This window comes from Chrysochloris asiatica, unplaced genomic scaffold (assembly GCF_000296735.1).
Source record: "Chrysochloris asiatica unplaced genomic scaffold, ChrAsi1.0 scaffold00147, whole genome shotgun sequence".
Taxonomy (NCBI): Eukaryota; Metazoa; Chordata; class Mammalia; order Afrosoricida; family Chrysochloridae; genus Chrysochloris; species Chrysochloris asiatica.
In genome coordinates this window covers 5,760,519-5,777,134 of record NW_006408665.1, presented here as the reverse complement: position 1 = coordinate 5,777,134, position 16,616 = coordinate 5,760,519, and the positions used below count along the sequence as shown (strand labels likewise).

The following is a 16,616-nucleotide window of genomic DNA, read 5'->3' as shown; positions in this document are numbered from 1 at the left end:
TTTAACATTTCAATAAATGAAGCTTTTTATTCGGTTCCTAACAGTGTAATACTTTCTTTGCTTATATTTTTGATTTCATAATTTTCATCTTTTAAAGAATTTCATTGTGCTGGCCTACTAATCACAAGACTGGTGGTTCAAACCTACCAGTCACTCCTTGGAAACTCTATATAGGGTCGCCATGAGTAGGAACAGACTCGACAGCATTTGCCAACAATATGCGATTAGATGCCTGGAATTTCAAGACCTAATGTATTAAAATCAATTCACTGTTCCTGTAATAAGACCTTGTCAGCTTGTTTGGCATGATCTACAAAAAAAGGCAGACTTTATAATTTATTATTCTGAATTTTAACATTGTGGTGACCTTTCTGAACCTTTGACACTAACTCACCTTACTTCCCATTTATTGACCATGAGATTCCAGGGAGCATCTTTATATTCTTAATATATACCATAATGTTGAGAACTTCATAGGTTTTCAAACAGTACTTTCCAAATTGAATATGGATAACACACACTCTAGGGGACAGAATGAAATAAACTACTGAATCACATCATGAGACCTGTGATATGCAGAATAATGCCCCCCCCCCAAAAAAAAAAATGTCATGGAAGCTAAGATGTTATTTTACGTGGGAAAGAGAGCTAATGTTGCACATGAAATTAGGGTTGCTAATCAGCTGGCATCAAGATATGAAAATTATTCATGATTATTCAGGTGGGTCTAATCTAATCACATGCACTCTTAAAATAGAAGAGGGAGGCAGAAGAGTTAGATTCCAAGTAAGAAGGTCCACACCTGTCTTTGAAGGTGGTTAGGTAGTCCCAAGAAGACAACTGTATGGGAAAAGGTTTTTCTTAGTGCCTGTAAAAGGAATGCAACTCGTCAACACCTTCTCTAGATTTCTGACGTCCAGAAGTGTAAGGTAATACATTTGTGTTCTTTTAAACCACTGTATTTGTTATAATTCATTACGACAGCAAGAGAAAACTAATTTAGGGCCAGAGTACTGTTTCCAGTGTGGAACAGGCTTCACTACAGCCGTCTGGGTGCATTTGAGGAAACAGTGTGGTCCCTGAAGAGAAGTTCTAGTATTTGGAAATGCAGGATCTCAAACCCACCACTGTAATTAGCAGTCTACTGCTTATCTTTACAAGGTCACACCAGGACTCCATCTAAGGCCTACTAAATCTGAATCAACATTTTAAGACTATCACAGGGTTAGTTTGATACCTTACAGTTTGGAAGGCAATTATAGTGGTGCAGTGGTTAAGAATGTAGCTACTAACTGGGTTGCTATGAGTTGGAACTGACTGAAAGGTACTTAACAACATATTTAAAAATGGGAAAAGGTTTTCTCTTAGTGCCTTTAAAAGGAATTTTAGAGAAATTTTATTCCTTTTGATGTGCAAATTTACTGGGAAAAGATGTGTTAAAACTCCCTTAATAAAAACTCTAGGAAGCTATCTGTTACCAGACAATAAACAAACATTGCTACTTCTCTTAGGTAATGAAGAATGTATCTTTCAGTAAAGTAAATCCACCCTCCCACAATGGATTTTCCTTCTTTGAAAATGCTCACTTTAAATGTCAAAACTTTATTACCTTTAAATAAATATTAGAATCCCTGGAATAATACGTGGAGGGCCTTCTTGTGGGGTATAAAATAATTTCATTCACATCATACATTTTCTTTAATTACTTTAATATAAAAGACAACAATGTTTTATATTTCACACAATACTTCAAAAACAGTTCAAAAATCCTCTTATAAGTACTTAATGAAAATAAATGTATTGGAGACTAGTAATGACTATAGGATTAATACTACTGCATCATTACTGATGCCTTTTGCATTAACATTGTTTGGTGGATGAGAGGAGAAAATGAACTGAAAATAGAATCTGACATTTTAAAACTAAATTTTATTTGGCCTTTATCTTTTTGCTAAATCATGTGCATGTATTCAAGATGGTTGTAATTCAAGATGGTTGTAATACACACTTCCAGGATGTTACAACAGCCCTCCACTGTAATGTATTGCCAATTAACCCATCCATTTGTAAAATTACAGTAAGAAAGAACTCAAAGGGTCTTCCTAGGTAAATGATTCAGTTAAGGAAAAGAACATTAATAAAGAATTAGTCATTAGAATAAGAAAATCAGCAAAATCAAGAAAGATATAATTATGTAATATGATTTGGTTTGGTAAGATCAATGCAACTCCCTAAGTAAGTCAACAACATTTTGAGGGAAGGTAGTAACATAATCCAGGCTCCTGTTTTTAAATGTTCATACAATAATCCTATTTTAATCAACATTTAAAGTAAAAGCAACGAATCCACATTTAAACATTATAACATTCATCTTACAATGCTACAAATATCAAACAATTATTGTATACTTTATTTTTCTTTAAAATGCACAATTAGGAAAATTGCACAAGAATGTACACTGTTGAAAATGATCATCAATGTATTACAGTGTAGACAAAACAGGCACCTCGCTGTAATTTTTTCAATAAATAAAAGCATCTGAACACAAAAAGAAGGTAAGCAGCACCTGAAGCCTTTTACATTTGTAACTGAACACTGGTACCCAAATAAATGGTCTAGCTGGTTAAGTTTTACTAAGAGGTGCAAGAAAGGAGCCAATTTTTGACTTAACATTTTAGGTTAGTAGAGACAATCTTTGTCTGGGCTTCCAGTCCTGTTCTTCCTGATGGCAACTGGCATTCCAGTCCTTCAAATGTCCTATACTTTAGAGAGCAGACCCGACTCTGGAGCACTCGCCTTAATTAGATTCTGAACTTCCTTGAATTTTGGATGGTCTTTATCAGCCACCAGCTGTAGCAGAACAGCCTCACTCGTGGTAACTATGATCCCAGTTCGAGCAAGACGCTTTAAAAAGACAAACATAAAGACAAAGAAGTGAACATAAGAAAGAACACCATTTTAAAATAGTAAAAGAATGTTGGGCCAAACTCATGAGTATCCTCTCTAAAAACTCACAGACCCTCACCGCACTATTGAATTCAGTGATGGGGACGGTTTCAAAACTAGCCACACTACAAACCTATTATGATCCCCAGTATATGAAAAATGAACTAAAAATGAGTAAGAAAATAAGCTGCCAATATTATGAATTATATGTGCCTGGGATAGGAGGTAACCAAAGCTAAAGAGAGTCTAGGACAATGACGTAAGAGACAAAGGAATGGTATGACCTCTTTTAATTCTGATACTTTGAATTGCTGTGATTTCCTAACCACTCCTTGCAGATTTGAGTTTGACCTCTCACTCACATTTACTCAAATGGCTTTGGCTTACTACTAAATTTATTAAACTCTTTTCTACTGGCTAGATATGTTGCCTCTTTCCACAGTTCTCCCCTCAGCAGTTTAACTGGATATGTGATCATTTGCGAGTTTCTTATATATATATATATATATATATATATATATAGAGAGAGAGAGAGAGAGAGAGAGAGAATGTGTTCCCTGGTGTGGCGCTGTGGGATCAAACAATGGAATGCAAGGTTGGTTTGAACCACAAAGTCAGTGGTTCAAACTCACCAACTGCTCCTTGGAAACCCTCTACAGGGTCGCTTTGAGTCAGAATAGATTTGAAGGCACTTAACAACATATATATGTATGTGTATATGTATATACATACATACATACATACATGGGGAACACTGTAGCTTTGTAGGATAAGCACTGGATTACTAACTATGAGGTTGGTGGTTTGAGCCCACCAGCTGCTCTGAGGAAGATAGGCAAGACTTTCTACTCCCACAAAGATTTGCGTCCAACACCCTATACAGGGTCACTATGAGTCAGAATCACCTCAAGGCACTTAACAACAATAACATATAAATATACATATATTGGTTGGTTGGTTATGTGCCGTGGAGTCGGTTCTGACTCATAGAGACCCTGTATAGAGTTTCCAAGGCTATAAATCTTTACGGGAGCAGAAAGCCTCATCTTTCTCCTGCAGAACAACTGGTAGTTTTGAACTGCTGGCCTTAAGGTTCACAGTCTGATTCGTAACCACTACACTACATATATTAGAGAGGAGTAATATATTTTAAGGCTTGGTTTGTTTACAATATTTCCATCAATTCCTATTACCCAATTTCCTATAAGATGCACATGTATAATTGCATTGAAACCCTAGCAGGAATTAAATGATCATTCTCAGTTTTTCATTTTTCCTTGCTCAAACACCTAACACATAGCATGCAACACCTTCCTATTAAATTAGCATGCCCCGGTCTACAAATGATTGGTAATATAAGAAAAACAGCCTCATGTGAAGTTTAAAATGAGCCCTAAGATTAAGTGAGCCACCATCATAAACTTAAAAATCACTAGAATATAAAATTTAAAGTTGTGCAAAGTTTCACTGGTAGATCATAAAATGCCCCTGCTAAATTTTTCCAGTGTAATCATAATAATATAAAACCACTGCTAATCGATTCAATTCTGGCTCACAGTGACCCCACTGGACACAGAAGTGTTCCTTAGAGTTTCTGAGACTAAATCTTTGTGAGAGTAGACAACCTCATCTTTCTCCTAAAGAGCAGCTATGGACCTGCTGATTAGCAGCCCAAAACGTAATTCTCTGTAGCACCAGGGCTCCTTAATCATTATAAAGGAGAAAAATCTCAAGGGCAGGAAAAAAAAGTGGGAGAAAGGGAAGGAATAGGACAAAGTAGAGACAGCAAGTGAAAAAAGTAGGGGAAAAGGAAGGAAGGGGAAGAGGATAGAGAATTGAATTGTAGTTGTTGTCAAGTGCCGTCGAGTCTATTCCGACCCATAGCGACCGTGTACAGGGTTTCCAAGGAGCAGCTGGTGAGCTTGAACCGCCGACCTTGCAGTTCAAATGGCTTTGCAGTCTGGCGCATTAACCCACAGGACTCCAGAGAATTGTATAACAGGCTTTTATTCACCTGATTCACATATTTATCAGTAGCCCAGTGACAGGAGGAGAGTGTCAAACTGATCCCAAGAAGTAGCGACTCAAAGAACTATGGAGGGTGACTTTGTTGGAGACAAAACTAGGACTAGTTTTCCTCATGAAGAAGGAAGCACTTGAATAGTGAAGACATCACCATATTGCTGTTGTTGTTAAGTGCTATCGAGTCAGTTACCACTCATAGCAACTCTGTATAGTGTTTCAAAGGAGGAACTGGTGAGTTTGAACCTCCAACCTTGTAGTTCTAATCAACCTTGCGGTCCGTCCAGTGCTTTATCCCAAAAGCACCACACCAGGATTCCATGGAGGATGAGTTTGTTGAAGACAAAACCAGGATCAGCTTTTCCTCATGAAGAAGGAAGAACTTGAATAGTAAAGACATCACCGTGTACTGGGGGTAAATCTCTAAAGGTTGAGCATCTACAGACCTAACCTTTACACTTAAAGACCATTCCTTTTTTCCCCCAAGGATGTAAGTGGACTGAAGTACAGGTCATTGGGTCTGATTAGAAAGAATGGAGCACAACCATCAGGGCAGGAAAAGGTGCAGAGCAACTGACCAGAATTCCCAAGACACAGAAGCAACAGGTTGTTGTTTTGAACCATAAACCTAAACATGCAGGAAAGGGGCAAATGCAAGAATGCTAGTGACACTTCTGTGCTGACAAGTACCTGGTGTAACGCTGTAGGATAAGCACTGGACTGCAAGGTTGTTGGAGTTAGAAGGTCTACAGTTCAAACTTACCAGGCGCTTGGAAACCCTATATAAGGTGACTATGAGTCGGAACTGACCCGACAATGCTGAACAACAACAATTTATCTCTGATTTCAACAATATATTTGGAAACTCTAATTTCCTTCGCTGTGCTTATTAATTGAGTTCTGACTGTCATTTCAACACCTTTGTATGCTATCAAGTTGATTCTGACTTGGTGACTCTACATAACAGAATAGAACTGCCCCATGGAGTTTCCTAAGCTGTAATCTTCATGGGTGGACTTCTGGTTTAGGGCTTCAGGATAAGCACAGGACTGCAAGGTTGGTTTGAAGCACAAACTCGGTTCAAGCTCACCAGTCACTCTTTGGAAACCCTATAATGGGTTGCTATGAGTCGGAACCGACTCGACGGCACTTAACAACAACAACAACAATCTTCATGAGAAGGAGTCCTGGTAGTGTAATGGATTATAAACTGGGCTGCTAAGCACAAGGTCAGCAGTTTGAATCTACCAATTGTTCTGCAGGACAAAGATGAGGCTTTCTACTCCCATAAAGACTTACAGCCTTGGAAACGCTTATACAGACTCAAGGGCACACAACCACCACCAACACCAATCTTTATGGGCGGAGATCTTGAGGTCTTTTCTCCTGTGTGGAGCCTCTGGGTGGGTTCAAACCACCAACCTTTCAGTTAGGAGCTGAGCACGTTAGTAGCTGCTACCAGACTGCTTACAAAAAATCTCAAAGTACTGTGTGCTATGTTCAGACAGAATAGGGAACATATACTAGCTACAGACCAGTTATGTGAAGGAGCACAGACTGTCTAGTCCACAAACCTTTGATCAAATCCAGTTCTTCTCCTTTGCCCTGCCCAACCTTCCTTACTGCTCCTTGATGAATATGCCATTTTTCAGTGATTCAGTCGAATCTGAATCAGACTCCCATTGTCTGGGAAAGTGCTTCATAAACTGTAAGATGCCAACTAAGATCAAGTCCCAATAATTCTAATTCCTTAGAGAGTCAGGAAGGAAATAAGACTGTTTCCATGTCTAAGGAAGAAATCTGGCAATCCAGAAGAAGCCATTCTAAAATGTCCGGTGTTCCTTGGCATTCTGCTGACCAGAGCCTAATCCACTCCACACCATCAACTGTCAGGGATGCTGAGATCCAGGCCACTGTATTGAGGCAGACTGAGATATCCCCGCTTGCCACAGAAATCCATTATAGTAAATTGAAACCTCAGAATTACTGGACTTCAAGACTGGGATGTGGCCAACACTGATTGGGTTTCAACATAATCACATTGAACACCAAGAACCTACAATAGGGGAAAGCTTGGCTCAGCAAAATGCAACATTTATAGATCTGGCTCCTATACCTGTCCATAGTGCCTGCCTATACCAGCCTGAGGGGTGTTTGAGCACAGAGCACAGGGCAGGTTCTTGCCCACCACGCTGACCTATGAGAATACCTCCAATGATGTTTCTAACCTCCTTTCTTTCCTGGAGAATTAACTCTAGCTCTTTAATGTACAAGGATACAGATCTTAAGTAACTTCCAAAGTTCTTCACTTACAACTGCAAAAGTCAGTCCAACTAGGCCAAATGAAAAGAAAGGTTGTGCTGACCCACAAACCTAAAACTGTCAGAGCACAAGTCTTGTCAGTGTCAGGGAAAAGAAAAGACTGAACCTATTAAATTTCCAAGAAGTACTAAAGGATACCAAGAACATTTTACACTATTTTATTCATTATTATTTGAAAGAAATAATGCCTGGCATATGGTAGATGCTCAAAAAATATTTGTTGAATAAAACACCACCAGACTCTTACAGAACAGAATTTTCAATAATGGGAATATGAATCTTATCAAAAATAGATTTACATTTATACTTACTATTCACTATACATCTTATAAGGAGCTCTGGTAGTGTAGTGGTTACATGTCAGGCTGCTAAGCCCAAGGTCAGGAGTTCAAAACTACCAGTGGTTCCACAGGACAAAGATGAGGCTGTCTGCTCACGTAAAGATTTATAGCCTTGGAAACCCTAAATAGGGTCGCTATGAGTCAGAACTGACTCCACGGCACATACCTGCATCTACCACCACCAAACATCTTATGGAGTCCTGGTGTGGCACTGTGGGTTAACGCACTAGACTACAAGGTTGGTTTGAACCGCAATGTTGGCTGTTCAAGCTCACTAGCCACTCCTTGGAAACCCTATACAGGGTAATGAGTCGGAACTGACTCGATGGCACTTAGCAACAACATAAATTTTATTAAAATAGCAATCTTAGCAAGCATGGTTAATCTCTGGAATAATCCTTAGTTATTATATTCTAAAGGAAAAAAGGGCAGATGGTTGCACTGCTATTTAACTTTCATAGTCTTAGAATAAACAATAATATAGTATTTTCTCATTTGAGGGATACACTAAATCACCTCTACTTTAAAGTATGAGGTAAAAAAAAATATGACAAGTTTCCCCAATGACCACTTGACCTATACTATGACTTTTTTTCTTTATTTTCCTTTCAACCTCAACCCTTTAACCATAGGCAATGCTGGTTACTTCAGGCCCTTCAAATACACCCAGATAATAGACCCCTTCCTTCACCAGATTTCTTAGCCAGGTCTTAGCTTTATTTTTAGCATCTACATTTCTGAGCCTATATTCATGAAAGCAAGAAAAAAATCTTTAAACAGCAGAAGGTAATATCTGAGTGTTCAATGTGTCAGGCACAGTTATTAAATGCTATACCTTATTCTCATTTAATTCTCTCAAAATCCTATCATATAATGGCTATTACTATTTTCATTTCAACAATGAGTAACCTCAAGTGTAAGTTTAGATACTTTGTTGTGGTTTTGTTGTTTACAGCTGTTGAGTTGATTCTAAACCATAGCAACCCTGTATAGGGTTTCCAAGGAGCAGCTGATTAGCTTGGACCACCAACCTTGCCATTCAAACAACTTTGCAGTCTGACGCATTAGCCCACAGCGCCATACCAAGACTCTAGATAATCTGTTAAAGTACACAAATGTATGAAATTGACAACAGAACCAGCACTGTTGTCACCTCCTCTGTCTGGATTTCTAGTAACTGAGATGACACTGTCTCAAAGAATGAGAGTCAGATGGTAAATAACTGGCTTTATTTTTATTCTCATGGAAAGAAAAAACAAAAATTTTCTGTGATACATGCCATAATTAAGACAGGTCTAAGAAACATATGAATGTAGGAGAAAAGTAATTGACATTTCTTTATAAGCAAGGCAAGTTTTTACTTTATGTTTTTATTTATTTTCTTCTTTCCTTAGAAACACTTCACACTCTGGACCTCTGCAATACATTAAAGGTTTCCCATTGAGTCAATTCTGACCCTTAACAATCTAATGTAGGGTTTCCAAGGCTGCAAACTTTTATGGGAGCAGAAGGCCTCTTCTTTTTGTGGAGTGGCTCATGGATTCAAACTGCTGACCTTGTGGTTAGCAGTCCAACGCATAGCTCACTATGCTACAATGAACTGCTCGCTGAGAGGTGAGGACCTATCACAAGAAGTGTTTAAAATCGGACTACTAAAGAGACTCAACAACTGGGAGATGCTTTAGTCATAACTGTAAAATGGCTTACAGACCTTTACTGAGATTCGAAATTGCAACACTTAGTTCCTAGCTACCAGGAAGATTTCTATAGTTCAAATGGATTTCAAAATAGCTTAAAAAACTAAGAAAACAGTTTCCACATGTAATCCCAATAATAGGACTCACTGCTTCAGATATAATGGACAAGGGATAGCCAACCAGGGCCGTAACTGCTGTTATGCTAACTTTCCACTTGCTTATGTGTCAGGCCACCCCAAGTGCCCTTTACTCTTCTTTTGCTTCTGGCTAGCCCTTACTCTTTCTAATAGCCTTGCCCTACCACTCTAGGGAACACTGTAAATGAATTAGGTGGTTTAGCAATTCTGTAGAAAAGCAGGACATAGGTCAACGTGTACATGTACCACTGGAGAGTTTAAAAAACAATCTCTATTTCCTGCTGTTAATAAAAGAGTTAAGCAACCCAGCAATTAAGGTCGTTTGGAGCGTACTCTATGCATTTGAATTAAATGTGAAAAAAAGAGACCCACAAAATGAAGTGTTTCAAAGAACTAGGTGGTAATTTGTTTTTTAGCAGTCTTGGAACAGAAATTGTTTATGTAAGAGTACTGTTATACAATGATGATAAGAAAATTACTCTCTGATTCTGTGGGATGCCTTGGCATTCTAGGGTCAGAAAACCATGGAACACTATATGTGAACTGAGTCCACTTCAGGTGACATATCTCCTGCCCCCAGAAACTCAAGCCTAAGGAAACCTAAGATAAGGTAAGCTACACAGAACCATTTTTGGCCCAATTTGCCCAAGGTTTTTGGCTAGATCATGTCTGAGTTAAACCCAATGGAACTGTTTTTAATTTGCAAATCTTGGAATACCAATTAGTTCATGAATAAAACAACAGGAAGTGAAAAAAAAAGTGTATAGAAACTTTAGGCTTCACTAGTAATCTAATTCTAATGATTGTTATTGTTGTTAAATGCCATCAAGTCAATTCCAACTCACAGTGACTCTGTATAGGGTTTCCAAGGAACAGCTGAGGGGTTTGAACTGCTGACCTTGTGGTACTCAGTCCAGTGCTGATCCTAGAGCACCACTCCAGGAGCCCTCTAAGGAGGCTTGTTGCTGTTGTTAAGTGCCGGCAAGTCGTTTCCGATCCATAATGACCTTGTCTATGGCTTCCAAAAAGTCTTGAACCCTCAACCTTGCAGTTCAAACCGACTTTGCAATCTAGTGCATTAACCCACAGGATACAAGAAATAAATTAGGCAGTGGTGGAAAAACTTGAAAGGTCTATCAGTACATTCAAGCGTCTGGAAATTAAACCAAGTACAAATGAAAGAACTAAAACTTTTATAGATGTAAAACCTGAAATACTCTTTAAGTTTATTTGGAAAGCTACATAAATGACTTATTTTAAAGTAGGTCAGTTACCTCAAGAGCAAACATCCGATCCATCATGCTTCTCGACGAGGTGGCATCAGCAATAATATGCACCTCAATACCCCGGCCAACTAGTTCCAGAGCAGTTTGCTGGATGCACACATGAGTCTAACAGAAAGATACAGAGCAAACAAAGTATTTTACACATTCCCAACAACATGAAAAAGCAGAAACAACACTACAAGTCTAAGACCTTGTTCTAGACCTAGTTTTGTCTCTTGTTGAACTAGATGATCTTGGGCATAAAGGTTGTTGTTTTCGTTAATACCATTGAGTCAGTTCTGACTTACAGTGATCCCACATAGGGTTTCCGAGGAGTAGCTGATGGGTTTGAACAGCTGACCTTGTGGTTTACAGTCCAGTGCTGGCTTTAGTTTATTCATTTGTAAAATCAGAAATTGAATTATATCAGCGGTCCTATTAGGAATACTGAACACATGTTAGAGCTCTGGGAAATTTTTATGACTTTCATGTGTGTCAACTGGATGATTTTTTCATGTAGCTGACTGCTACTAGTCAATGTTGGTGGCACTTAAAGTTGTTCTTATTTCTACACTCACACCAAGCACCAACCACAAAAATAATTTTTCAGTATTACAGACTGAGAAAATAGGGGGAAAACTGAGTTATTATAAGACACCCAAGACGGAAAGGTAGGTCAACCTGAAATTAATTTGTGATATTGACAAAAAAGACCTAGATGAATTGATGAATTTGAGTTATGGAGTTGGAGGAGAATATTGAAAGTGCCATGGGCTGCCAAAAGAACCAATAGATCTGTGTTGGAAGAAGTACAGCCAGAGTGCTCCTTGGAGGCCAGGATGGCCAAACTTCGTCTCTCATACTTCAGACATATTGCCAGGAGGGACCAGTCTCTGAAGAATGATATCATGTTTGGTAAGGTGGAGGGTCAGAGAAAAAGAGGAAGACCTCCTACGAGATGGATTGGCCAGGTGGCAGCATCGATGGACTCAAAAGTGTGGCAATAGTGATGTTGCCCGGGATCGGGCAGTGTTTCGTTCTGCTGTGTATAAGGTCACAATGAGTCGGTACTGACTCAATGGCACCTAGCAAGAACAATAACTTTCAGTTTTTATCATCAGAAAATGTATTACATGAATTCTATCCTTGTAAGTACTAACTTGTACCAATTCATTAGCAGAGAATATAGAGTACAAACATGTTCCTGCAATAACTGGATTATATAACCAGTAAATGTAGACTGTAATAACACTACAATTCCAACTTTAACTTCACATGACAAAAGACCTGTGGAAAATTAGCAACTCATGGCTCATTAAAATTAGCATTGAATGACTCCTTAAAGATCATTTTGATTAGCGTGTATGATAAGAATGCTGAACAAGCCAAAAAAAAAAAAAAAAGTATAACTGTCAGGAACAGCATTTGGTATACTTTATTTATACAAATGGGCTCCCTGTAAATTGTTAGGTGCCATTGAGTCGGTACCAACCCATAGCAATCTTATGCACAGCAGAACGAAACACTGCCCAATCCTGGGCCAACATTCAAATAGTCAGTACCTAATAAATGGTAACTACTTGTCATCAGTACAGCCACTTGAATGATACTCCTTACACAAAATTGCAATCTGAAGTATCAAGTTTTCTGCAAATAACATAATATCCAAAATATAAAAAGTACTTACTTCTACTCCAAATAATACAACACTCCTAACTCCAGGAATCTCTGCTAAAGCAGCTTCTACTTCTGGTAACACCATTGAAAACTTGGTCTTTGGAAGTACCAGTTTGACACCTGTTAAATCAATTTCTTGAACAGTGCTTCCAAGACCTTTAGGATACTGTTCTGTTACAATAACTGGAATTCCTAAAATCCGGGCTCCTTGCAACTGCAAAAGCAACCAAAATTGAAAATAATTAGCAACATACAAACATACATGTGTATATATGAATGTATATTATGCTGAAGCAAACTGGAAAAGATAAACAAACGTACCAATCTTTGCCCCACACTAATAATATCTCCAAAATACTTGATGGCTGGTCTGAACCTTTCTTGCATATCACAGCAGAAAAACACAGTGCTTGAAGGTGTAAGATTCCCCAGGGTAGTGAGCTGTGGGAAAAGAAAAAGTAATGATTTAGCACTTGTTACACAATGATATTTGTATTTAATAGAAGTCAATAAAGATAATTGCTCCTCCTATTTGACCCAATTTCTACAACTCTTGTCTAAAAGAAAATTCTGTTAGTACTTCAACTAACAGAAAAATATTCAAAGGATAGTCACAGAACTGCTTATAATAATGTAAAATTAGAAATTAAACCAAGGTTACTTTGGGCGAGTAGAAACTGGGGTCTCAGAAGCATGTTAAGATGAAACTATTGTTTTTTTTCCCCATCCAGGGTTCAAAGGAAGAAAAATCAGAGACATGGAAACAAACACTGGCTACAGACTGCTTGAAAGGGATCACATTAGAAGGTTCTGCAAAGGGTGGGAGGAAAAATGTGAAACAAATTTCAAAATCATAAAAAAAGGCCTGGATTACTTGTCACATAGAGACTTCCTTCAAGCTTGAATTCACCCAAGTGGATCAACAGGAAGGTACATATTCTTCAAAATAATTAACTGTTTGAAAGAAAAGGGGCAATATTTGCCTAGGGACAAAGTTCAGAAAGCAGGCAGGGTTAGGAAAGAAGGACATAAGAAATAAGAAACGCAGAAAGTGGAATAACTAAGTGTTGTTATATTGTGGGGATTGCAATGTGTATGAATTGTTGAATGACAAACTGATATGTTCTGTAAACGTTCAACTAAATGACAATGAGATTTCTTTTGAAAAAAAATCAAGGGCCATCAATATACAAATGGTTTAACAAATATTAGCATGTTCATATGACAAAATATTCCTAGCCAATTAAAATCTCTGTATATGTTTTCAAAGATTTTGTAACATCAAAGAGAAAATGTTCATAATGTGAATTAAAAGCTTACCAGATTTAAGGAGCTCTGGTAGTGTAGTGGTTGCGAATCAGGCTGCTAGTCTCACAGTCAGCAATTCAAAACTACCAATGGTTTCATGGGAGAAAGATGAGGCTTTCTGCTCCCATAAAGATTTATAGCCTCGGAAACCCTGTATAGGGTCACTATGAGTTCTACAGCACATAACCACTACCGCCAGAGTTCAGCAATGTTTCAATCACATAAAAAATAAGAACAAAAAAGCTGAAACCAAATATACAAAAAACATTGTTCATCCACAACTGGTAAGCTTGGTAGTGTTTTTTTTTATACTTTATATTTTCTGAATATTAATCATGTATTAATTAATAATTATGTGTTAATAAATAATTAAGTATGTATTTGATTAACAGAAAAAAAATGTTATAGTAGTAAAAAAAAGGTTAAATCTGCTAGAGTTGCTTAAAAGTGGAAAAAACAAAAAACAAAAACAAAACCCTGAAACTTAAATTAATCTGTGACAGAGACTATGGAACATAAAAAACAAAAACCAATCGAGAACAAATTCAGAACTGTTATTCTCATTAAGAGAAAAATAGTAAGATGTGCCTGGTGGCACAAGTGGTTAACATGTTCCACTGCTAACTCAAAGTTCAGAGATTTGAATCCATCCAGAGGTACTGTGGAAGTGAGGTCTTTTGGTGATCTACTTCCAGAAAGTCAGTCATTGAAAATCCTTAAGTTCTACTCTGCCATACACAGGGTCACCATGAGTTGGAATTGAAATGGTAACTGGCATTTATTTTTATGTTTTTTTAAAAACTTTTTATTGAAGCTTGGGTGAAGATTTAAAGAGCAAATCAGTTTTCAACACAGTAATTCATACAAATTGTTTTGTTATACTGATTGCAATTCCTACAATTTAACAGCACTCATTTCACTTTCTTCTTGTGTTTTATCTGCTTTCTGTTTATCTTCTTTCCTGTGTCTTCCTGCCTTCTGAGCTTTGTACCTGGGCAGATGCTTCCCTTTTGGTCGATTGCTCTAAGGAATACTTATCTCTCTGCTGTTATTGCTCACCTTTTCCTTTTAAACCAATATCCGTTGTTTGGCTGAAAGGTGATCCACAGGAGTGAGTTCAGTTTCACAACTGAAGGATATCTAAGGGTTTTTTTTTTTGTTTTTTTTTTATGATTTTGAGTTTTGTTCCACATTTTGCTCTCACTCTTTCAAGAACCTTCTAAATGTGATCCCTTTCTGCAGTTGGTAGTGGTAGCTGGGCATCATTTAATTGAAGCTGAGGTTCATTCATACTGTCTTTTGGACTATTTGTTTTCTTCCACTCTACACAGGGCCTTATATGAGAAGGCTTCAATAGCTACATGGAAAAATTAAAAGATAATGAAAAATGTCCATGAACTTTCTGAAAGCCTGTAGTAGTGTGATCTACTTCAGAGTGGTCAGTAGTGGTAACTGGGCACCATTTAGTTCTGGTCTCAGAGTTGTCATTAAGTGTTGTTGAGTCGATTCCAACCCATAGCAACCCTGTATAGGGTTTCTGAGGAACAGCTGGTGAGCTTGAAAAACCAACCTTTCAGTACAAACGACTTGGAAGTCTGGCACATTAACCCACAGCACCACACCAGGTCTCAGAGTAGTGAAGGCTAAAGTTCCCATGGTCCATTTAGTACTTTGAACTCACTGTTTCCTTTTGTTTTTTTTCTTCACATTTGCTCCAAACGAGAAGAGGACACTATGTGCATCTTAGATAGCCACTCAAAAAGCTTGTAAGACTCTAATCACTACTGAAAAATTCTGATGTAGAATACCATCTTTGTGAATTATGTTTTGACAACTGACCTTGATTTTCCCTTACAATACAGACCTGTTTAACCAGTTTTTGAATTCAAATAACCACAATGAAATAATGTCTAGCATATCACCACTGTTTAAAAAATATTCTGTGATGTAAGAGGAACAAACATTAGTTTAATATTTGCATTCTCAAAGATTGTCACAAACAGGTAAATCAATAAAGATGAAATTGGACATTAGATTACTGAAGAACATATTACTATTGTTGGTCAACACGCCTTTGTCAGTTTATTGTATTGAGGTGGTTGGCATGGGACTGTAACACTGAAAGCTTTGTCACTTGTATTTCAATACCAGCAGAATAACCCATGCTGGGCAGGTTTCAGCAGAGCTACCAGACTACAGGCCATCAGTTGCTCAAATGCAAGTTCAAACTGAAGCTAAACACTGAAGACTGAAGACCAGAAGAGTTGTGGGATGACACCAAGAACATCAGATAGAAAGCAAAAGGTCAAAATGGATGTCAGAAGAGTCTCTGAAACTTGTTCTCTAGCATAGAGATGCTAAAGCAAATGCAAGAAATCAGGAGGTACAAGAGCTGAATTAAAAATTTCAAAGGCCAGCTCAAGAAGACAAAGTCAAATATTATAACAAAACATGCAAAGAAAGACCTGGATTTAGAAAACTGAAAGGGAAGAACATACTCAGCATTTCTCAAGCTGAGGGAACTGAAGAAAACAATCAAGCCTCAACTTGTAATATTGAAGGATTCTGTCATATGATCAAGCATATGATACTGAAGGAAGAAGTCCAAGGTGCAATGAAGGCATTGGCAAAGAACAAGGCACCAGAAATTTTGCAAGACCAACAATTTCTTCATTGCAAACTTCAGCAACATTGAATACAGAAAAACCCATTTGCATTGATTTGAATCAATTGAATACAGATTGAATACAGAAAAATCAAATTGAGTACATTTGTGGGCAGAGATGATGGAAAAGATAACATCATCACCCAAAACAAGGTCATGGGCTGACTGCAGAACATATTATAAATTAGTCATATAAATTCAGGCTAAAGATGAAGAAAATTAAAACAAGTCCACAA

The 16,616-nt window shown here is 37.7% G+C and overlaps 1 protein-coding gene across 1 annotated transcript in view; it reads right to left on the bottom strand.

Annotated features, from left to right (window-relative positions):
• Window positions 1-2,757: 2,757 nt before the first annotated feature.
• The window catches only part of ISOC1 (isochorismatase domain containing 1), a 33,922-nt gene continuing 20,063 nt past the window's right edge, over window positions 2,758-16,616 (bottom strand). Inside the window, exons 2-5 of the mRNA XM_006870682.1 lie at window positions 12,729-12,848; window positions 12,418-12,621; window positions 10,740-10,856; window positions 2,758-2,904 (exon numbers count right to left, since the gene is read on the bottom strand). Coding sequence (XP_006870744.1) covers window positions 2,758-2,904; window positions 10,740-10,856; window positions 12,418-12,621; window positions 12,729-12,848 — 588 coding nt within the window. The remainder of the gene's footprint in view (window positions 2,905-10,739; window positions 10,857-12,417; window positions 12,622-12,728; window positions 12,849-16,616) is intronic.